This window comes from Muntiacus reevesi, chromosome 2 (genome assembly GCF_963930625.1).
Source record: "Muntiacus reevesi chromosome 2, mMunRee1.1, whole genome shotgun sequence".
NCBI lineage: Eukaryota > Metazoa > Chordata > Mammalia > Artiodactyla > Cervidae > Muntiacus > Muntiacus reevesi.
This window is the reverse complement of record NC_089250.1, coordinates 206,660,275-206,685,593: the sequence shown is the minus strand read 5'-3', so window position 1 is coordinate 206,685,593 and position 25,319 is coordinate 206,660,275. Positions and strand designations below refer to the sequence as shown.

General features: G+C 40.9%; 1 protein-coding gene across 3 annotated transcripts in view; it reads right to left on the bottom strand.

Annotated features, from left to right (window-relative positions):
• The window catches only part of LOC136160736 (S-adenosyl-L-methionine-dependent tRNA 4-demethylwyosine synthase TYW1), a 138,935-nt gene that overhangs the window by 62,282 nt on the left and 51,334 nt on the right, over nucleotides 1-25,319 (bottom strand). For all 3 annotated transcript variants that reach the window (XM_065924776.1, XM_065924777.1, XM_065924778.1), the window contains 2 exons: nucleotides 15,557-15,734; nucleotides 4,729-4,864 (listed from right to left, as the gene is read on the bottom strand). In XM_065924776.1, the coding sequence (XP_065780848.1) occupies nucleotides 4,729-4,864; nucleotides 15,557-15,734 (314 nt within the window). The remainder of the gene's footprint in view (nucleotides 1-4,728; nucleotides 4,865-15,556; nucleotides 15,735-25,319) is intronic.

Sequence of the window (25,319 nt, the reverse complement as noted above, 5' to 3'; positions counted from 1 at the left end):
ATGCTTCTAGTGTTCTTATCACTTAGAAAACTATAAGGGCTTTAGGAGCTCTGTGCCAGGAACTAGGGACAGAGACCAATATATATATATATTTTCTACTATTTCACACTGTTACTGATGAAAAACTATACTGGCTTTAACCTGAAGGTCAAAGAGAATTTTTATTAGCATGGAAAAATGCTCATGATCCAGTGTTAACAACAAAGAGCAACTTACAAAACTGAATCACAGATGCAAAACAAAACACCCTCCCCCAAAGGATGAATAGAACTACTTCACAATCTCAGTAGTAGTTGTCTCAAAATCCTGGAATCATGGGTAACTTCTTTTTTCTTTACTTCCCCCACCTTTCTATAATCAACATGTAATATTTTTATAATCAGATAAGGACAAATATTAAATGATTGTTTTTTAAAATCTGCCAGTTGTAGGCCACATGGATACTTTGGTTTATTTAAATATTAGATACAGAGCCATCTCATTAATGTACCGTTTCCCTGGTAGCTCAGACGTAAAAAATCCGCCGGCAATGCGGGAGACATGGATTTGATCCCTGGGCTGGGAAGATCCCCTGGAGAAGGGCATGGCAACCCACTCCAGTTTTCTTGCCTGGACAATCCACATGGATAGAGGAGCCTGGCTCAGTCCATTGGGGTCGCAAAGAGTCGGACACGACTGAGTCACTAAGCAAGCACGCACGCAAACCCTTCTTAACAGTAAGACATTACTCCAAGAACATCAGCTCGATGCATAGTCATATCCATAGAACTAATGGTTATTTTGGACATCCAAGAATGTGTAATGCAGGGAATTAATTCTGTCTTTCAAATATGAGGTTTCAAGAATATCAATATTATTGCTCAAACATGGGGAAAGATTAATTACTTTCATTTCCTACTGGATCTTCAACTTTGCATAATAATGGACCAGCAGAAACACATCTGGTCACATTGCTGATGAAAAGTCTACTGCCAAAGGTAGGCAGTGTTGTCTTGCACAAAATGAATTTCTCTTTTTTTTAAAAAAAAAGGAATTTCTCTTTTTTTAAAAAAAAAAAGAAAGACTTTGACAAGTAGCTGCCGTGTCCAGAAACTGAAGCTAACACATTTTATGCTGTGTTATCTTGACGAAATTGCTTTTTAGCCCTACATACTCAAATACCAATATATTTCTCCCCTCGTATTTGAAAAGGAACATTTTGACAAAGGATAAAAATCTTGAAATGTAAACATTATACTTGCCAAGAATAATAAAACAAAATATGCTACCTTCTACTTTGGGTGGTACAAGCTCACATGTAGGCTGAAAAACTTGGGAAAAATCAGATTTCTGTTTATAAAGTTTAAGAAATTCTTCAAATGCTTTTCCTTGCACAAGTACATTAAATGCTCAAACAAGTAACAGGAGATAATACTATGGGTGTTCTAATTGAAGTATCACTTTAATTGTAAAGTTTTCATTTAGAAACTCAAACGATATGAGATTATAGTAATCCTATATTTGGCCCTAGTGAAAAAGTATAGCCACAACATAAATGTCTTATATTCTAGTATTAATCAGCAGTAAAGTTGACCTTTCTTGATAATTATCTAATATGCCAATCATATCAGATATTCAAAAGGAAATAACATAGCTTGAGTTAAAGAAAACTTTTTATTTTGACAGCAGCTTTCTGCCACAGATCTTTCCTAAATGACAATGTAAACAATGGAAGAATGGGAAACAAACTAAACACTACAAAATGCTTAGAAAGCAATTATCCTAAACTGCAGGCAGCTAGTTTAAACAGCCCAAGAAAACTTTTCCAACTAGAGTTACATGGACACAAATACGATGTTATATATAAGAAGCTCATGGGTTAGAAAATACTGTAGAACTTAAAGTTACTACTAACAATGAGTCAATCCAGACTACTTACAATTGAATTGGACATTCAAAGGATTGTAACTTCAAGATAAGAATTCATTTTGTGTTGCTTTGAAGCAGGAATTGCCTTCTATTTTTGCTAAATTTCCATACTGGGCCAAAGACATCCTCACGTTCTTCCAGAAGATGTAGAACGCATATACCATGAAAAACCACTCAGTCATCAAAAAGAACAAAACAGTGCTATTTGCAGCAATGTAGATACAACTGTCTTACTAAGTGAAGTAAGTCAGAAACAGACAAATACCTTATGATATCACTGACATGTGGAACCTAAAATAGGACACAAGTGAACCTTTCTACAAAACAGAAACAAGACTCATGGAGAACAGACATGTGGTTGCCAAGGAGGTAAGGTAGAGAGGGATGGGTGGGGAGTTTGGGGTTAGCAGATGCAAACTATGACATTTAGAGTGGATAAACAACTGGGCCTACTGTATAGCACAGGGAACTATACCCAATCTCCCAGGATAAATCGTAATGGAAAAGAATATTAAGTATATAGATATATAACTGAGTCACTTCGCTGCACACGAGCACAACACTGTAAACCAGGATACATCAATAAATAATTAAAGAAGGCATTTGTGGAGACTTTTGGCCAAAAGGAAAAAAGTAGACTATAGAGCCAGTCTGCTAATGCCTACTTGTCATCTTCCACACTCTGACTCAAACAGGCCTATGTAACAATCTCATATGTGTTTGATATTTTTTTCATTTTTATTGGAGTGCAGTTGACTTCCAATGCTGTGTTAGTTTCAGGTGTAAAGCAAAGTAGTTCAGTTAGTTATACATATAAATATTCCACTCTTTTTCAGATTCTTTTTGCATTTAGGCCATTACAGAATACTGAGTAGTTCCTTACACAATACAGTAGGCCCTTATTAGTTATCTATTTTATACAGTTATGTGTATCATATGTGTTTGATATTGCCAACCCTGCTATTTACTTCCATTTAAGCCCATTCTGATTTTTATGTGCTGTATCTCCTGTCTCAGCAACAAGCGAAGAGGATACACCTGAAAGTAAAGTCCACAGTCAAAGAGAACTTAGCAACCAAGCCAGATGTTGACTTGCTAGTTTTATAAATAATCCAAGATGGATCAGAAACTAATGCCTATTTTTCATGTCTTACATAATGTCAGTGTTAATCACCAAAAAAGGCACTGATTTAATTTCTCAAGCATAAAATTGGGTGGGGGGGGATAGGAGCGAGTATGGAACATGATCAGCTGAAAAATAAAGAAAACATATACAGTACCTCTTACTACTACAGAGCTCTGGTGAGTCTCATTCATTCTTTTAACAAACATTTGTCAAATACCCTGGTGGCTCAGATGGTAAAGAATCCGCCTGCAATGCAGGTGACCTGGGTTCAATCCCTGGGTTGGGAAGATCCCCTGGAGGAGGGCATGGCAACCCACTCCAGTATTCTTGCCTGGGGAATCCCCACGGACAGAGGAACCTGGCGGGCTACAGTCCATGGGGTCACAAAGAATCGGACATGACTGAATGACTAAGCATAGCACACAAATACCACAAAGTGTGCTATGTTAGATAAAATTAAGATATGAGTAAGGAATCCAGTTCGGGGGAGGTAAGCTAGGATAAAATAGAGGAAATGAAGTGTATTTACAGATATGAAACTCAAGAAGGGAGACAGGGCAGTTATCTGCAACTGGAGAAGGCTTCACAGCAGAGGTAGTAAGGAAGCTGAGACCTGAAGGTTGCATAGAATTTCTGCAAGTCAAAGAAATGGAAAGAAAGGACAGTCTGGGTTCTCAAGAAAAGTGCTGGGCACACCTGCAGAAATGGCAAGGTGAGTTGAGATGTGTAGCATTCCTGGGGAATATGGTGAATGATGAGCCTGGAAATGTCCACTGCAGTCAGACAGCCATGGGGCAGGAAGGGCAAAGTAGGGCAGGGCAGGTTTTCTGGGACACTAACTCCCATCTTCGGCTACACATCAAAAATCCCCCGAGATGTTTAAAATGCAGATTCTCGAATCCCACTAGGAATAGGAAACTCATTTTTTAAGCTCCTACAGTGGTCATCAATATCAGATCTGGGTAGAGCATGAGGGACTGCGGGGCAGAAGCAAAGAGAACAAGAAAGGGGAAAACGGCTACAAGAGAATAAGAGGTAGAGAGAGGGGACTTCCCTGGTGGTCCAGTGGTTAAGAATCCGCATTCCAATGAAGAAGACACAGGTTTGATCCCAGGTAGGGGAACTAAGATCCCATATGCCCCAGGGCAACTGAGCCCACACACAGCAATTAAGAGAGTCCACGCACACACGAAGACCCAGCACACCCAAATTTTTTTTAATTAATTTTTTTAAAAGGTAGAACTAACAGAAAATATCAAATACTGACAGTGGGCCAATGGAGAAGAACCAGTACTTTAGGTCTAAAAGAATATGGAGACTTAAGAAGGAGCAAAGGTTTACAGGAAAAGACATCAGATTTGGACGCTTTGGGGCTGAGTTCCTTACTGGGTAGATAATTTTGTTCTAGAAATTCAGGAAAACTAATTTCATATTTAAACATATTCTAGGGTTGCTATGTACTGCAGCTTAACTGTGTTTAATTAGCTTTGGGGGTATGCATCCCTCTCTCTAAATACGTGAAAGACATATATATAAAGCACAGTGCTAGAAACTTAAGAGGAAGTCGATAAATAAACATTTACTGAATAATGAAAGTGGAAGTCTAAAAAAAAGTTGTAGATTTTAGTCTTTTTTAGAAAGAAAAGAAAAACCTCTCCATTTTTTTTTTTTTTTAAAGATGTCATAACTCTTACCTTTGCAGCCAAGGCTTTTAAACTATCGAGGAATCTTTGCCAGAAATCCTTGAAGAGTGGGCGGTCAATTTTCTTCAGGCTGTCTTTGGTGCTAGCGTCCACACTGACGTAGAGCTGGGTAACTGGTTTGAGGTCCCTTGGTAATTAAAAATTAAAAAAAAAAACACAAACACAACAACAGAAGAAAATTACACATAAGTCAGTCTCTTCAGAATGCTAAACTTACAATCTGTAATAGATGCGGTGCTTAAATATGTCACTGGGTCTAGAGGCTTCTACTTCTCCCAGAAATTGAAGGTATGATTTGTTTCACTGGTGGCTCAGCTGGTGGGCTTCCCTCATAGCTCAGTTGGTAAAGAATCTGCCTCAATGCAAGAGATCCTGGCACGATTCCTGGGTTGGGAAAATCCTCTGGAGACGGGACAGGCTACCCACACCAGTATTCTTGGGCTTCCCTTGTGGCTCAGCTGGTAAAGAATCCACATGTGTTGAGGAAGACCTGGGTTCGATCCCTGGGCTGGGAAAATTCCTTGGAGTAGGGAAAGGCTACCCACTCCAGTATTCTGGCCTGGAGAATTCCATGGACTGTGTGGTCCACAGGGTTGCAAAGAGGCAGACATGACTGAGGACTTTCATTTTCACTTTCAATGCAGAAGATGCAAGAGATGCAAGTTCAATGCCTGGGTCGGGAAGATCCCTTGGAGAAGGAAATGGCAACCTACTCCAGTCTTCTTGCCTGTGAAATCCCATGGACAGAGAAGCCTGGTGAGTTAAGTCCATAGGGTGATAAACAGTCAAGACAGGACTGAGAATGTGTGACATTGTAACAAAATAAAATATCAGTTGTTTATTTTTTAAAATGACTGGACACCATCCCTAATGAACTGAAAACATTTGATTACTTAAAACTGGCCTCTCTTCAAAACTGGCCTCTCTTCTCTTGGAAAATAAAACAAGATCAAGCTTCGGGTCCAGCACTTTCAGCTCAATTACAAGGGGCTCTCAGACCAAAGTTTCTCCAAAAACTCTGCCGCTAAGACTTCTCCAGGGGTCTGTGCTGATGGGCCACCTCCCATCATCAATTTGCTAATGGGATTTTCTAAGGAACAAGAACAAATCTTCTCTGAAGCACAGGGCCACACCAAGGCCTTGCCTAGGCCTCTGAGAGCAGGAGTTGGGTTGACAGTCAAGCCTTGCGTGGACAATGACCTACTCTGAGGGCCATCAGCAAAACAGAGCTAGCAGAAGGGCAGCCACATATTCACAAAAGAGCACAACCCAGAAGAAAAACACATGTTGCAGATTTTTATCTGTCTTTGCCTTCTTAATCTGCATCCGTCAGTACCACTCATTCCCCACTTTTCTCAAACTCACTGGCTCATTTCACAAAGTAATCAACTACCATGTTTCTGCCAGTTATGTTTAAAGCTCAGATTGTACTTTTTCCAAAGCCTCTCTGTTCTCCCTGCCAATGGGTCTCATAATTCACTCTCTTCAGTGAATTTCGAGAAAGAAAGAAATTGCCCCTTAATAATCCTGACTAAATTCTCCCATTATTAATTTCCTATAACTATTCCATAACTTATATTTACCTCAAGAATGTTATTTATGTGTTTTTCTGGTTTCAAAGTCTATGCCCTTTTAAAAACTGACACATAATTCACATGCCATAAAATTCACCATCAAAGGGGTTTATGTGCTTTTTATATCTATCAGGGTTGGCCTTACAACTTTCCTTGACGGACAGGAACTCTATTTTTCTTTTTACCCAGTCATATCAGTAGACACTGAAAGCTACTTTTCAGTGGATATTGTTGACTTCAACTGACAGAACTTTTAAAGGAATGTAGGCCACACGAATGCTTGTAATGATCTGGCTTGGTGACATATGGAAAAACCAGAAGGGGCTAAAGTCAAAGTTGTTAAAAGTGGGGAAGTTTTGATCAAAGCTAGGAAAGAATGATTAAAACACGACAGACTCTCATTGCTTTAATCCCTCTCCAGTGCTGATATGATATCTAAAAGGAATCCTTAAAAGTTCAATGTGTCACTACGGAGCAAAGGACATCAATTACTGAAAAGCAAAATGACTACAAACTATAATGGCAGCAACTTGTCTCACCACCCCTTTTGCTGGGGGCCTCTTTAATAAGATAAGCTACTCTAACTGGACTTTGTGTTTTACAAAACTAAAAAAGATCGTCTTAATGGATACTGCAGGCTATCATCATCTAATAACTCTCAGGACTTTGTGTCATAAAGCTACCTGATGCAAAATGGGAACCGGCCTGACCTTTTCACTACACCTCCATACCTGCTTTTAGATTATGAACAGTAAATTCCAAAGGCCTTAGTTGTTTTACAAGCCTCCATCATTTCACCAAAAAAAAAAAAAAGGCCTGGACATTGACACTAGCAATAAGGAATTTTGTCAATACTGTCTGAAATGCTATAATCAAGGAGTTTTATAGATTTTTTTCCAAGGAGCAGAGGAAGAATGGAGAAGAGGAAAAGTCCTAAGGAGCTGTGGAGTGCATTCCTGAATGGCTCAAAAGTAAAAGGACCTTGGAGAAATGTTCTGAGTCTCAGGGGTCTTACGTCTGCCTGCTATTGGCCTCTGCTCCCTGAAAAAACAGGCAATGAGGCTCCAAGCTCAGTCATTTGTCTGCCTCCATTCAATACAGAGATAGGATGGTTTTAGTCACACCCTTCAGTAAGTAACTAACTAAAGTTGCTCAGTCGTGTCCGACTCTTTGCGACCCCATGGACTGTAGCCTACCAGGCTTCTCTGTCCATGGGATTTTCCAGGCAAGAGTACTAGAGTGGGTTGCCATTTCCTTCTCCAGGGGATCTTCCCGACCCAGGGATCAAACCCAGGTCTCTAGCATTGCAGACAGACGCTTTACCATCTGAGCCACCAGGGAAGCCCGTCATATCCTTAAAACTATCATAATAATTCCTGAGGCTCAGAATCTCACAATGCTGTTGAGAATAATTAAAAACTATACAATGAAAAGGATATAAACCAGGAGCCCAATCCCCAGTGAAAATATCCTGTGAATCTTGATATGATTATTGTGATGATCTTTCATCCTGCTAATTTTAAACCTGAGTTATGAATGATCGTATATAGAAACACATAGTCACTGAAAATAAAAATCCTCTCTTTCTTTCTTTCTTTAGAGATCAGGCCTCATTCTACCCAGAATAATCTCAATAATCATATCAAGGTCCTACCTAAAATGAACCTATTCATCTCTACAGAAAGGAAAAAAGGGAGAAAAATTCATATTTGTAAGAAATCAAGGAGATCAAACCAGTCAATCCTAAAGGAAATCAACCCTGAATATTCACTGGAAAGACTGATGCTGAAGCTCAAATAACTTTGGCCATCTGATGTGAAGAGACGACTCATTGGAACCTTTCCTGATGTTAGGAAAGGTTGAAGGCAGGAGAAGAGGGTGACAGAGGATGAGATGGTTGGATAGCATCACCATCTCAATAGACCTAAGTGGAAGCAAACTTTGGGAAATAATGAAGGACAGGGAAGCCTGGTGTGCTGCAGTTCATGGGGTTGCAGGGAGTTGAAAATGACTTAGCAACCGAGCAACAAGAAATCAAGGGAATTCAGCAGTAAGTTTGATGCTCCTATTAATAAAAAAATAACCAAAGTGACCATAGGCAAGTGAGAAGTGCACTAAGTTATACACATATTAGAATATTCTAGTTATCTTTAAGTACTGATTCATAGTTTAATGGCCTTGTGTTCAGATACTGTGCTCTAAATTATTTCAGTACCTTCTTGAAACCCACTGTAATGCCCAGCACATGGCCATTTGTTAACTGTTCTGAGAGCAAGTTCTGTGCTCTTAAGAGGAATTTATATTCCAAAGGATCAAGCTTCAATATTCTATTTCTGCCATATAGGCTAAATTTGTTAATTTAGTTGTTCAAATCTTCACTACTTCTACTGATTTTGATTTGCTTGTTTTATCCATCTGAGAGAAGCATGTTAAAAACTTGCTATTTCTCCTTAGGGTTCTGTCCATTTTGAGATTATGTTACTGAGTGTTCACAGACTCTGACATATATACAAACATATTGCTTTATGTTCCTAGTGAGTTTAATATTTTATTATTAAGAATGCCCCATCTCATCTCAAGTAATGGTTCTTGCCTTAAAGTACACCTCACTGATATTACATAGCCTACCTTTCCAACGGTGTTTTTCATGTATTATATCATGCACTAACAATGTCACTACAAGGTGGTCGTTATTACTGTGATCATTTTACAAATGAGTAACCTAGACATGGAGAAGTTATCTTCCTCATGTCAGAAAGACAATAAAAAAGCAAGTCAAGATCCAAATTCAGATCTCTTCTAGACAGAGCCCAACCAAGTTCTTCATCATTTCACTGTGCTACCTCTCTCTCTCTTTTTAGCTCATCCAGAAAAGCATAGTTCTGAAAAGTATTCCACCAATTCATAGACAAAAAAGACGACTATATTTTAAACTTCATACAAACAAAACAGTGGCAGATTTTATTTTCTTGGGCTTCAAAATCACTGCTGACGGTGACTAAAGCCACAACATTAACAGATGCACCTCAGAAGAAAAGCTATGACAAACCTAGACAGCGTATTAAAAGGCAGAAACATTACTTTGCCAACACAGGTCCATATAGTCAAAGCTATGGCTTTTCCAGTAGTTGTATACAGATGTGAGAGTTGGACCATAAAGAAAGCTGAGCACCGAAAAATTGATGCTTTTGAACTGTGGTGCTGGAGAAGATTCTTGAGAGTCTCCTGGACTGCAAGGAGATCAAACCAGTCCATCCTAAAGGAAATCAACTGTGAATTTCATTGGAAGGACTGGTGCTGAAGCTGAAGCTCCAATACTTTGGCCACCTGATGGGAAGAGCTGATTCACTGGAAAAGACTCTGATGCTGGGAAAGATTGCGGGCAGGAGAAGGGGGCAACAGAGGATGAGATGGCTGGATGGCATCACTGACTCACTGGAGATGAGTTTGAGCAAACTCCGGAAGATCATGAAAGACAGGGAAGCCTCGCATGCTCAGTCCATGGGGTCCCAAAGAGTCAGATGTGACTTAGTGACTGAACAACAAAAAAACCAAACAAAACAGGCTAGGAGGAAATAAACAACTTTTGTGGAAAGGAGCAAGTAGTATTTATAACCAATCTTCATTTCATTGCAACTGTTATCTATAGCCACTTTGAGCTGATAAACACAAGAAAACTTTACTAAAATTCATGCATTTCTTCAAACGTTTACTAAGTAATATGTGAAGAGATGTCCAATTTACAGAGTTTCTCTAACACATACAGTGACTCTCTTATTAATAGCAAAAACACGAAGCAAGCAAAGTAACAGAAGCACAAGTGGAGGAAGTAGAAGAAAGAGAATGAAGCTCACACACAGTTTTGATGAAGATGCTCAAAAGTAAACACACACAGGGACAAATTCCGTGGTGGTGGAGGAGGTGTGGGAAGTTAAATGTTAATTGTGTCATAGTTAAAAATGGAACAGAGCTCTGTCTTCTTACAATAAGTCTGCTGGCAGTGAGTAAGCTTTGAATTCGAAAAAGAAAAAAATATAAGATTTTGAACGTAAACTTAAAAACAATGGACAAGAAAATCGTGTACAGTTGAGCTAAAGATGAAGCTAAGAGCGAGGAAGTCTACATAGGGCTGTACACTTGACTCCACACCCGCTAATACACTCATAAAAAAGGAGACAGCTTTAGGATTCACACACCCACAAAGGAAAGGACCCACTAGGTTCAAGGGACTTCCCTTGTGGTGCAGTGGCTAAAAATCTGCCTTGCGATGAAGAGGACATGGGTTTGATTCCTGGTCAGGGAACTAAGAACCCACATGCTGTGGGGCAATGAAGCCCACACAAAGCAACTACTGAGCCCGTGTGATCTGGAGCCTGCATGCTACAATTAGCTTGCAGACCGCAAGTAGAGGGTCTGTGAACCCACATGCCGCAAGTAAGACCCATGCAGCCAAATAAATAAACAGAAGGGAAAAAAAGAACTGGGTTCAGTGTTGTGGAACATCACCCTCAACACCTTCCTTACTCTACCACTGGTCTGCTTTGAGCAAGATGTCTCAAGGAGGTCTTTGACACTTTAGCACAGAACAGTTTACAAGAAGGAACGACATGCAGTGATCTAGTGGGACAGCATTATCCAGGTGCCATGGGCCTTTCTGACGGCAGGGCTGAATGTCAGCATAGACTACACAGTCTCCAGAATTAAGAGTCCTAAACTCACATGTCTGCAGGAACCAAGGATACGCTGCGAGTCAAACAAGCCACTTCTAAACGAAAAAGAGGTTCTCTGGACACCGAACCACAGACTGTGTGTGAAACACTCAAGAATATTCTTGCCTTACCCCAAGCAATAGGCTTCCATTTTTCTGGTATGCAGTGTTCTGCCTACCTTCCGTTGTTTCAGGCCTGTTAGAAATGCTGACAGAAATTTCTCTGCTGTAAGGGATTCAACAGTGCGATTCCTCTGACAAGTAGCAGATGACGCTCAGCCTCAGGGCTGAAGAGACAGCCAAGCGGTGGAGAGCATGGTAAACTGAAAAGTACGGGCTTCACTGAACAGATAACCATCCATGGTGTGACACTGTCAGATAGTAAGAAGCAGACACTTGGTCTTTGTCCCTAATTCCTGGCACAGAGCTCCAACATCTTGGTATTTCTTCAGTGACAGAGGTGAGAGAATTGTCTTTTGTTATCTCTAATGAGCCCCTCTCCACCCAACAAGAATTTATATTAATGAGATGACTCTTGGTGGGCCCCTGGACAGCTTCAGGACAGGTGCTGGTGCCAAAAGAACCAACCTGAGGATTAGAGGGTTGGCACTTTCAGCCCTACCCACAACCTCTAAGAAAGGGAGACGAGCTAGACAAGAGACTGAGTTCATCACCAACGATCGATCACAATGATTTCAATCGATCCTGTTTCCCAGCTGGCCCGAGTGGTAAAGAACCTGCCTGCCAACGCAAGAGACGTGGCTTGAAATCCTGTGGGTGGGCTGCAGGTCCTCTCATCTTGGCTGCCTTTGCTAGTCTCAGCCGGCACGTCTGCTGGACTGGCTGGTTTATGACGGCCTCAGCTGGGACAGCCGGGGCCTGTGTGTGTGCAGCCTCTTATCCCCCAGCAAGAATGAAGTTGGCCACATGGGGGCAGGGTTTCAGAGGGCAAGCCTCGATGCACAGACATCATTCAAGCCTCTGCTTCTGTCACCTTCGCCCACTTCCCCTTGGCCAAAGCAAGTCACGTGGCCAAGCCTGGAGTCAATGGGGGGACACTCAGAGCTACAGCGCAAAGGATCATGGGTACAAGGAGAGGGAGAATTTATGGCCACTGTTTGTAGTCTGCTGTAGCGCAAATCAGACTGTACTTTGTACCCTGTTCAAGGAGGATGGTCTTGACCTACTGGGACTCAGTCTTTTTCAGGAATTCAATTAAAAAAAAAAAAAAATCAGAGCTATGTTGGAAGGCCTGGAGAGTTCTTAAGACTGGAAATCTCAAACTGGCAATTGATAAGGAGTAGGTTTTATTTGTCCTGCACCATGTTTAGAAACATTTTTCTTTTTTTGAGCCAACATTTAAAATCCCGAGATTTTCCATAAAAGAAATTTCTTTTAGAAATCTTTGGAAAGAAAGAAAACCTGGCAAAAATTGCTAAGAACCAAGTATGAAGTGCTGTTTTTACGACAATAGATCACTTCAGAACACTCTTATCTGGTTTTTGACTCACAACACTTCTGACACCAGATGTGTGGTTCCTCTCCACACCAAGGAGTCCTGTAGTTCTCTGCAGACACCAGCTAGGTGTCCTGTGTTCAATTCTATTCTGACAGTAAATCCCTGGAGTCAGCACAGACCTCCCGGGTCAGGACTCAGTCCCAAGCTGCCCCTACTTCTGACACCAGTCACGGTCCCAGGTTGCCACCTGTGCTTCTGATCAACTGCCTGTGGATCTGGGCACCCTATGACCCCCTCCCCGGGTTCGATAATCTGCTGGAACAGCTCTCAGAGCTCAGGGAAAATAGTTTACTGTCTATTACTAGTTTATGTTCAAGATTACAACACAGAAAATTGCCGGATAAAAAGATGAGGGGGAAAGGGCACTCGGCGTCTCTACTCTCTCTAGATGCATCAGCTTCCCACCACCTAAAGTGTTCACAGACCTGGAAACCAAACGAACAGTAGCAAGTTTGAGTGACTCAGTTCCAAGGGAAATGACTACAGCAAAAGATAACTGATACATGCTATAGTACCTCAGTTTTATGCCTATCAAAAATACTATTATAAAAACACTTGCTTTTGTGGAACTAAGAGGACTTTTTCTCAAGAGAAGGGATTTTTGTTGTTGATTAATCACCAACAGCTCTATCGTTCAGTGTCACATTCTGATCACTTTTATTAGCCGCCATGTTGACAAATAAAAACATAAAGCTTTCTCATCTGCCTAAGGTGTTTTTTTCCTATCTTCCATAAATTCTCAAGGACCACTCACTGTGAAAACTCCCTTCTGTGGGAGAACTGTCAGCAAGGAACCCTATGCGTTGGAGCTGGAGGAGAAACTGAGATCCTCTTAAAGAAAATCCTCTCCCTTTAACTTTTAAAGAAAAGTTAAGTATCCCGAAAAGGCCACTAGCCTGAATGTAACGCTTGTATGTAGGTCAAGGGAAGACCAGCTAACAAAGTCAAGAGTTTCTTTGAAAGATATCAGAGTATGGGTGATCCCTCTGCTGTTACAGGGCCCCACAATCCTATCAATCAACCTGGCTGGAACTTTCCCAGTCATCAGCTAAGTCCTCTTCTATGCAGGGTTCACAGAACCATCCAGTTTGCCAAGCTTATCGCTCTATCATGCCTCAATGACACCTTTTTTCTTCTCTTCCTTTTTTATTTTTTAAATTATGAAAGTATGACAACACATATACAGCAGACTTGGAAAACACAGAACAAAGTTACATATAGTTCCACTATATATTACAATTATTTTTTTAAGTAGAAAAATTAAGATTTTTAGCTGGAGTTTCAATATTGAACTCTCAAAAATTAACAGAATGAATAGACAGAAAAGTAGAAGGATGTGGTAGATCCAAAAAGCACCATGAACCAACTCAACATAATTAAGATTTATACAATTTTTCACACAACAGTAGGATACAAATTCAAGTTCCCATAGACTATAAACTAGGAGACACTGGACTATATGCAAGGACATAAAACAAGGTGAAAATTTTCATGGTCTAAAGGTATTGAAATCACAGTGTCTGTTCTCTTACCACTGTGGAATTATGTTAGAAATCAATATCAAAAGATATCTGAAAATAATCCACATATTTTCAAGTGCAATGTCAATGACACCTTTTTGAAGACTCCTCATTCTGTCTTCCTTTCATCCTTACAACTCTTAAACAAACCTTACCATCTCCTATCCAGTTTCCTGTTTCCTGGCCCTCCCACTTTATACAAACATGCTGGCAGACTACTCTGCAGAAAGCAAGATCTTCCTAAAGAACAGCATTTGAAGTCGTTGCCCCAACCTATTCAAGTTGGTTTCCAGTTGCCAGGCTCTTTTGCACCCTCTGTGGTCCAAATCAACTATATTTACATAGTGGTATCCCAAAGACCCCAATTCTGTATCTTTCTCAGGTAGTTCTTACTAAAACCCAACAGTTTCCTATCTCCTCAAGTACCAATCCCAGCCATATTTTTAAAATTTATTATATTTCTTTAAATTAGGTTTCCCTGGTAGCTCAGTTGGTAAAGAATCTGCCTGTAACGCAGGAGACCCAGGTTTAATTCCTAGGTCGGGAAGATCTGCTGGAAAAGGGATAGGCTCCCCACTCCAGTATTCCTGGGCTTCCCTGGTAGCTCAGCTGGTAAAGAATCTGCCTGCAATGCAGGAGACCTGGCTTCAATCCCTGGGTTGGGAAGATCCCCTGGAGAAAGGAAAGGCTATTAAAAACCTACAGTTTCCCATCTCCCCAAGTACCAATCCCAGCCATACTGTTAAAATTTATTTTTTTAATTGGAGGATAATTACTATCTTGCTGTATCTCACTGTCTGCTGAACCCAGTGCAGGCAAGGTATGAGCAGGGAAGCTGGAAGAAGATGCAAGGAGCCATATAAACTGCAGACATGCTTCACTGGCTCACGACTGATGTAGCAGCAACTCAACTAAGCACAACTCTACTCTGCCTCTGAGAGCTTTTCAGGTGGTGCGCACACAGGACCACACCACCACGCACATGCGCAGTGCCACAGATGAGCCCAGCTAGTAGGACGTGAGGGGAGTGGGGCAAGAGAGCCTGACCACCGCCACCTGGCCAACTGCTCTCTCCCTACAACTACTTTACAATATCGTGTCGGTTTCTGCCACACATCAACATGAATCAGCCATAGGTATCCACATGTCCCCTCCCTCTAGAACCTCCCTCCTAGCCTTCTAGGTTGTCACCACCATATTTTGAGACCCAAATTTAATAAGCCTTCTCAGAGAAGTTTTTATCCCGCTTCTATCTAACAAAAAAAGAAAAACTTCTCTGTTGAACTCCCCCAGCAATTTTTTTTGCCTCTGTTCTTTAAACAAATGTTATCTTTCCCAATAGAATCGATGTTTAGGAGCAGGTGCTCTGACCCCTCAAAGCCAACATTTATACATAGTTAGAAATGAGTAAATTCTTTCTGAATCAATACCTGTTAGTTTTACTTCTTAGTTAAACACAGATTCAAGAAGCATCATCTTGACAGGTGAGATCACTCACCTGATTTCCGCAGGGAACTGTGCATTTGTGACCAGGAAACTGGAGATTTTACACTCATGAAGTAGCTTCAAAAATTTGTTGATTTCTGGGTACATGATGGGCTCTCCCACGAGGGACAACGCACAGTGCTTTACTGTCATTCCTTCCTCAAAGCGTTCTTCTTTGACGCCTGGCACTCCTGGAAGACAGTGGAAAGGATCAAGTTCAGTACGGTACAAATAGAGGATGTCACTTTTACTTTCCATAATTAAAAAATCTTTACTTTTCTTAATGGTTCTTTAATTTTAGAGGGAAAAGTCATTTTTGATACCAGCCAAATAATACAAAACAAGGGCTGGGGGGGAGGACCCTTAAAAATTATTGAAAGTGAAATCACTCAGTCATGTCTGACTCTGTGACCCCATGGACCGGAGCCTGCCAGACTCCTCCACCCATGGGATTTTCCAGGCAAGAATACTGGAGTGCATTGCCATTTCCTTCTCTGAGGGATCTTCCCGACCCAGGGATCAAACCCAGGTTCCCCGCATTGCAGGCAGACTCTTTACTGTCTGAGTCATCAGGGAATCCCGAAAAGAATGATCTGCCCTCTCTGAGGTTCAAACTGAGGACCTTCAGATTATGAGACTGCCCTGTTAGTGCCTACTGCACTAAGAGGGCAGATATAAACGTTCCCTTCTCCAGGGGATCTTCACAACCCAGGGATCAAACCCAGGTCTCCCACATTGCAGACGGATTCTTTACCAGCTGAGCCACATTAAGTCAGAAAAAAAAAGGAAAAACCTAGAATTATTAAACCAGCATTCTCATCCTTGGTTTTAATACTATTTAAACTACATCAATAAAGCAGGCAAAACAAATTGTATTATTAGCTAATTATCTGGAACACAGAATACATTACTTTCCATAATTTGCTTAGCTCTGCGTTCCATCATGTTGGTCTAAGAAAATGAACTCAGTATACCTACATAAGGCAAGTGAAGTGAAAATCGCTCAGTCGTGTCCAACTCTTTGCGACCCCATGGACTGTATAGTCCATGGAATTCTCTAGGCCAGAATACTGGAGTGGGTAACCTTTCCCTTCACCAGGGGATCTTCCCAACCTAGGTCTCCCACACTGCAGGCAGATTTTTTACCGGGAGAACCACAAGGGAAGCCCAAGAATAGCCTCTCCTATACTAATCATTGCCTCCCTTTGTCCCTCAAGTATTCTGAGTTAAGAGTGTGGAAAACTAGAGCTGCCAAGATCCAACACCAAAGGTTCTATTTAACTGGAGTGGGTGCAAGTAAGGGTCATGGGAGCTTTAACAGTTTCTCAGGTGATTCTAATGTGCAGCCAAGGTAAAAAAACCACTGCACAGAGACTTCCCTGCTGGTCCAGTGGATAAGACTCTGCGCTCCTAATGCAGGAGGCCCAGGTTCCACCCCTGGTATGGGAACTAGATCCCACATGCCACAACATAGACACAGTGCAGGGAAACAAATAAATAACTTTTCTTCTTAAATTTCTATCAGTTTAAAACACATTTTAAAAAAAGAAAACCACTGCATTAAACCAGCAGTCTCCAAACTTAGAAATACACTGGAATCACCTGGGACTATCTTCAAAGTTCCAAACTCCAGGCCACAGCCCAGGCCAATAAAATCACCATCTCTGGGGAAGGGGCCTGGGCATCAGGAGTTTTTGAAGCTCCCCAAGTGATCCCAATGTGCAGTCAAGCTTAGGAACCCACTGGCACACACCATGGATTTCCACTGTAGTTAGACATTGAGAAATAACCTAAAGAATTTTTTTAAAATCTCAGCATCCAGGCAGTATCCCAAGCCAATTAAATCTTGATCTTTGGGGATGAGCTTGAGACATTGGTATTTATTAAATGCCCCCCATGTGACTCGAGTGGACTGCATAGGTCAAGTAGTACTGCTTTTGACTCAACGCAGAAAGCATTCATGGGGAAAAGAAAAAAAGACAAAAAATTATTTTTAATAAATAAAAAGCATTCATTAGTGTCCCTCAATCTAACCCGAGTTGGAAAGACTTGGAAAGAGCATAAGAAGGCCAATAAAAATAAACCTTCTTTACTTCAGACATTTCTGTCCGTTATCTCTCGGTTCTTTTTTATTATTATTTATTTTTCATTGGAGGATAATTACAATACTGTGTTGATTTCTGCCATACAGCAACATGAATCAGCCACAGGTATAAATCTGCCTCCTCCCTCTTGAACTTCCCTCTCACCTCCCACCCCACCCCACCCCAGCCCTCTAGGTTGTCACAGAACACTAGATTTGAGCTCCCTGCATCACATAGCAAATTCCCACTGGATATCTGTTTTACATGTGGTAATGTCTCCTTAGTGGTCTAAATGCTCTCTCTAGGTTCTTTATTTTTTAAGATTTATTTATTTTTAATTGATTGACAATTGGTTTACAATACTGGTTTCATTTCTGACATATATCATGAATTAACCACTCAATCACGTCTGACTCTTTGTGACCTCGTTGACTGCAGCACGCCAGGCTTCCCTTCTCCCAGAACTTGCTCAAACTCATGTCCATTGAGTCAGTGATGCCATCCAACCATCTCATCCTCTGTTGTCCCCTTCTCCTCCTGACTTCAATCTTTCCCAGCACCACAGTCTTCTCTAATAAATCGGTTCTTTGCATCAGGTGGCCAAAGTATTGGAGCTTCAGCTTCAGCATCAGTCCTTCCAGTGAATATTCAGAACTGATTTCCTTTAGGACTGACTGGTTTGATCTCCTTGAAGTCCAAGGGAGTTAACCACAGATATACATATGTCCCCTCCCTCATGAATCTCCCTCCCAGCTCCAGTCCATTCCCACGCCCCAGTTTGAGTTCCCTGAGTCATACAACAAATTCCCATTGGCTATCTATTTACATATGTTAGTGTATATGCATCCATGCTACTTTCTCCAGGTACTTTTTGAAAAATATATTCTTTCTAAAGAGTATAATATTCCTCACCAAGATTGGAAGTGGGGAGGAGCATATTCATACACCTCAGTCATTTCTTAGTCATCTCTGAAATGCAGTTTTCTTCACTATAAGAAGTATTTACCCCAAAGAATGTTTGTTAGAATTAAATGAGATAATGCATGGAAAGGCTTTAGCAGACGGCCTACCACACACACACACAAAAATCCATTAAGGATGTGTTTTTATCATCACCTTTATCCTGGTTTCTTAAAATAATTAAATCCCAGTCACTATCACCTTAAGGAAGAACAAATCTGGAGAAAATAAAGTTAGCTTTCACTGCTTGCTTGTGCTTTAGTTTCCAGGAGGTGACTTTATTTTACACACACACACACACACACACACACACACACACACACACACAATCTACTTGGAAATAAGCAAATGCAAGTGAACACCCAAGCCATCAAAATCAACATAATACAGGCTAAAATCAGAACAATCTAAAAGTTGCAGGTTTATCTTCTTTTATGACTATCTAACTGCAATTCTAATAATGTATTTCATGTCAGTATTGGAGATGGATAATTTTTTAAGTTACTAAAATCTAAAATCTTAAGTGAATCAAGGTTTTAAATAAAACTTGATACTTAACTCACTCTGTGTTGCCAAGACAACTCAGCATCAAGTATAAAATTTTCTTTTTGTAAAAAAAAGAAAGAAACATCATTAATCTCCCCATTAGGAGAAGAGCTGAAGGGCAGATTTAATCTGAAGTGGCAAAATTAACCTAAAACTCAGAAAGAAGAATGACTGAGCCCTGGCAAGGCAGTCAGATGCACCAGGTTCAAACTCTGGCTCTACCACTAGGGTTGGGTCCTGAGTCAAGTCACTCACCCCCTCTACACCTATTCCCTGATGTATGACATGGGGAATTCACACACACACACAGGCACACAGTTGTGAGAATTCAATGAAATAAGCCACATGAAATAACTAGTTTGGTACCAAGCCCAGCACATAAGCATTTTCAAAAAATCTTAGCTGCAAATATTTTATTATGATAATTATTTCATGAATTGCAATATAAATTCAATTATTTTCTATTTTAAATAAAATGGTAATTCCATTCAATTCAACATACAGTTGATCTTTGAACAACAAGGTTTGGAAGAGTGCAGGCCCACGTGTATGTAGTTTTTTCTACATACACACACACACACACACACACACACACACACATATATATATAGTTCTTTTATATACATAAAATTTTTGGAAATTTCTATTTATATAAAAGTTTTTGAAGATTTGTGACAATTTGAAAAGTCTCACAGATACACCCCCATAACATAGTAATATCCAAAAAAATTAAAAAAAACTTAGGTGTATCATGAATGCATAAAATACATGTAGATACAACTCTGTCATTTACTACCATAAAATATACATGTATTTTTTTAAAGTTAAAATGTATCAAAATGTACTCACACAAACAGACCAGTGTAGCACCACTCCCAGTTGACAGAAATGTAAACAAAGGTAAAGATGCAGTATAGACTGCAACACTGTAAAAATTTCCTAGCACCTCCTATTGCTACAGCACTGAGCACAAGTGCTGCAAGTATCTGTCTGAAGCTCCACCTGAGGTTCATCATCACTTGAGCAGTTGTCTCTCTAGCCAATTTCGTTGCAGTACGAAATTGAGTTTTAAGTTCTCTCATAGTTTTCATCAGGTTTAGTGCAATACCATAAACCTTGAATAACAGCACGGACCCATATGATATGTGATGCTGGAAGTGCTCCCAAGAAGCAGAGAAAAGTGACAAAAGGGTAAATGGCTTGATATGCACCAAGAGTCAAGTCTGCAGCTGCGGTTGCCCGCCACTTCAAGACAAATGAGTTCAGTGGAAGGACCATTGTAAAAAAAGAAAAAGAAAAAGAAATTCATGAAGCTGTTGCTGCAGCTACAGCAGGTGTGAAAACCTTGAGCTTTTTGTAAAATGTCTTTTTATCTCGTATTGAAAATGTAGCTTTTATGTGTGGGGCAGGATTGTTGTAAGAAAGACATACCTATAGACGAATATGATTCAAAAGGTGAAGTCATTATATGACAACTTAGAGCAAAAGGAAGGTGAAGGATCTAAAGCTGGAGAATGGAATGCCAGCAAAGGATGGTTTGATGATTTTAAAAAGAGGTCTGACTTTTAAAATGTCAAGATAACAGGAGGAGAGCTTCTGCCAACCAAGAGGCAGCAAAGGGATTCCCAGCAAAGAAAATCATTGAGAAGAAAGGATACCTGCCAGAACAGGTTTTTAATGTAGTCAAAAGTGCCCTATGCTGGGGTGCAAAGAAAGCTTCAAAGGACATTTTGTTAGTAAGGAAGAGAAGCCAGCACCAGGATTTAAGGCAGGAATGAGCAGGCTAATGCCACGGTGCTAGGCAAATGCAGTCAGGTTTATGATTACGATTGCTCTTCTCTATAAAGTTGTTAACCCCTGAGCCTTCAATGGATAAGATAAACACCAGCTGCCAGTCTTCTGGCTGAACAAAAAGAAGGTGTAGACAATGGGAAGACTTTTTCTGGATTGGTTCCATGGATGCTCTGTCCCTGAAGTCAGGAAGTACCTTGCTGGCAAGGGACTGTCTTTTAAAGTTCTTTTGATATTGGACAATGCCCCATATTGGACAATGGCCAATCCAGACCCCATGAGTTCAATACCACAGGCACCCAAATGGTTTACTTGCCCCCAAACATAACGTCTCTAATTCAGCCTCTAGACTGGGGGTAAAGACCTTGGGCTTCCATGTGGTGCGAGCGGTAAAGAACCACTGGCCAATGCAGGAAACATAAGAGACGAAGGTTCAATCCCTGGGTCAGGAAGATCCCCTGGAGGAGGGCATGGCAACCCACTCCAGTATTCTTGCTTGGAAAATCCCCATGGACAGAGGAGACTGGCTGGCTGCAGTCCTTGGGGTCGTAAAGAACTGAACATGACTGAAGCGACTGAGCATGCATGCATGCACTTTATATCACTGAAAGATGCTGAAGCAGAAACTTAAGATTCCAGAATTTTTATCCTAAGGTCATACAATAAGCTGAATAACCCAGAAAAATGACATAAGGTTCAACACCGAGTATTCCTATTTCTTTGGGGTTTTTGGGAAGGAGAGGGGGCATTGGTTAATAACGAACCTTTATTCTTTTAATACTTTTTTATGTCTTTTTTTTAATTGAGGTATAATTGACAAATATGAGTATTCCTATTTCTAAAGATTGGACCAATCAGAAATAAAACATTCTTTCTTCTCAAGTAATGATACCATTCCTGGCCAAAGATCTTCCTAAGAACCCCTCCTGGCTGAAAGTCACAAACAATAGACCTTTGATCCAGCCACTTCTATTGTGACATTTATTTCATAATAAACAAGCTTATTATAAACAAGCTTCAGAAAACAATTAGCTCGTGGTATTCTTTTCCTGGCTTCCTCCACATTCCTTTTGGATGTGTACTTTAGTACACCTTGTTCCTGAGGCCCATCTATTAGAGACCCTTTATTTTTTGCATTAAATGATAGATAAAAACACTTAGCAACAAATGATGTCTTCTTCATCTTTGCACTTTCAGCCCTGAGCACATTCCTCCCAGAGTATTCACTCACTTGATCTCAGCTGAACTGATGGGAAACTGAGTTAAAGAAACCTGAACCTGAGACTGCCATGGTGGTCGAGTGGCTAAGACTCCACACTCCCAAGGCAGGGGGCCCGGGTTCATTCCCCGGTCAGGGAACTAGAACCCACATGCCACGATGAAAATCGAAGATCCTGTATGCCGCAACTAAGACCCAGCATAGACAAATACATAAATTTAACTAAGGAAAAAAACAAAAAGAAACCTCAACCCCATTCTCTGAAGCCTGTGTCTCCCTGCCATGGTGGTATTTGGAGGGGGGCAGTGAGCATTTTGAAAAGATGCTGAGATGCACTTTAATCCTGACCCACTTGTAATCAGTGCGAAGTTAATTTTACATTGTGCATATAAAGGGGAAAGCTAACAAAGGTCATGGGAAGAAGACTGTTTAATGATCAATGAAATAACTGAAAAGACAATGATCACCCCTGAGGTTGAGAACAGAAGCACAAAAAAGAAACGTTGAAAAGATCAGAATGTCTTCCAAATGTGCTGAAGGCTGGCCACTGAGCCAAAAGCTGGAAGTAAGTGTTAGTAAGTGTTAGTCGCTCAGTCGTGCCCAACTCTTTGTGACCCCATGGACTGCAGCCTACCAGGCTCCTGTGTCCATGAGATTTTCCAGACAAGGATACTGGAGTGGGTTGCCATTTCCTTCTCCAGGGGATCTTCCCGACCCAGGGCTCAAATCCAGGTCTCCTGCACTGCAGGCAGACTCTTTACTGACTGAGCTACAAGGGAAGCCCCAAAAGCTGGAAACTCAGAGGCAAAAACAATACCCACAACAAGCCTCATCCCATACAAAAATCAGATCATCGAATGACTAGACCAGACGCAGGGGAGGGAGTGGGTGATGAACATGCAGTGGGAAAGCACCCAAAGAAACACAGGACTCCACGGCAGAGTGAGGGGAAACATCAGTGAGTTAAGAGTGAGGTCTAAGGAGAGGTGGGAGTGGGAAAATATAACAAACTAAGAAGAAAACAGCTACAAACCTTTGAAAATTGCCTGTAACTTCCAACTTATGAGTCCTGTTTCCTAAATTTCTGTTCAAATCTGAAATTCATATTCCTCCAGATGCTATTAAAATGGAGATGAAATTACCATTCAAACCCCCACCAGCCCCCCCAACATCAAATTAATCTGTAACATACCTAAACTATGAGCTTCCCAGGGGGCACTAGTGGTAAAGAACCCACCTGCCAACACAGGAGATGTGAGAGACTCAGGTTTGATCCCTGGGTCGGGAAGATCCCCAAAGAGGCAATGGCAACCCACCTCGGTACTCTTGCCTGGAGAAATCCTATGGCTACAGTCCATGGAGTCACCAAAAGTCAGACACGACTAAAGCAGCTTAGCACAGCACACACCTAAACTATAGCACCACCAAGGCCATTTCAGTATCACCTAATCAAATTCAATTTTTTTTTTCCTATAGGAAAATGTATCCCAAGTTCCAACTGAAGAAACCAGAAACACACTTCTACTTTTGGCTTTTTGTTTTTCTTTTTTGTAAGCCACAAGGGGACACAGGGTAATAACAACAGGGCTTTAACAGGGAAATTCTAAAATGGATGTGGAAGAAGAGAAAGCAGAACTAGTTTCCTGTAGGGCATCTGTGAGTAATTCTACATTGGAGATTAAGCCACTTCTCCAGGCCAGTCTCTACTAAGGAGTTCTGATTTGGGGAAGACAGACTAGACTCTTCACCAGGGGCTGAAATAAAATCTAGAGTGACACTCCTGCATCTTTAGCACCCAGAACTGGAATGTGTGTCAGAGCATCATCCAGGGACGGTACTCAGTTCAGAAGAGGTAGAGTGACTTCATTAGTTTCACCATCCTCACTCTGAAACTGACTATCCAGAAAGGACAGTCACCTGTTTCATTAATATTTACACCCTCAGAGATCTCTTCAAGAAAACTAGAGATACCAAGGGAACATTTCATGCAAAGAAGCACACAATAAAGGACAGAAATCATATGGACCTAACAGAAGCAGAAGATATTAAGAAGTAGCAAGAATACACTGAAGAACTATACAAAAAAGATCTTCATGACCCAGACAACCTAGGTGTGATCACTCACCTACAGCCAGATATCCTGGAATGCAAAGTAGGCCATAGGAAGCATCACTACGAACAAAGCTAGTGGAGGGTTGGAATTCCAGTTGAGCTACTCCAAATCCTAAAAGATGATGTTGTGAAAGTGCTGAACTCAATAAGCCAGCAAATTTGGAAAACTCAGCAGTGGCCACAGAACTGGAAAAGGTCAGTTTTCATTCCAATCCCAAAGAAAGAAAATGCCAAAGAATGTTCAAACTACCGCACAGTTGCACTCATCTCACACACTAGCTCAAAATTCTCTAAGCCAGGCTTCAACGGTATGTGAACTGTGAACTTCAAGATGTTCAAACTGGATTTAGAAAAGGCAGAGGAACCAGAGATCAAATTGCCAACATCCGTTGGATCATCAAAAAAGCAAGAGAGTTCCAGAAAAACATCTACTTTTGCTTTACTGACCATGCCAAAGCCTTTGACTGTGTGGATCACAACAAACTGTGGAAAATTCTGAAAGAGATGGGAATACCAGACCACCTTACCTGCCTCCCAAGAAATCTGTATGCAGGTCAAGAAGTAACAGTTAGAACTGGACATGGAACAACAGACTGGTTCCAAATTGGGAAAGCAGTACGTCAGGCTATATATTGTCACCCTGCTTATTTAACTTATATGCAGAATACATCATGGGAAATGCTGGGCTGGAAGAAGCACAAGCTGGAATCAAGATTGCCAGGAGAAATATCAACAACCTCAGAAATGCAGATGACACCACCCTTATGGCAGAAAGCAAAGAAGAACTAAAGAGCCTCTTGATAAAAGTGAAAGAGGGGAGTGAAAAGGTTGACTTAAAACTCAACACTCAGAAAACTAAGATCATTGCATCTGGTCCCATCACTTCATGGCAAATAGATGGGGAAACACTGGAAACAGTGACAGACTTAATTTTGGGGGGCTCCAAAATCACTGCAGATGGTGACTGCAGCCATGAAACTAAAAGACGCTTGCTCCTTGGAAGAAAAGCTATGACCAACCTAGATAGCATATTAAAAAACAGGGACATTACTTTGCCAACAAAG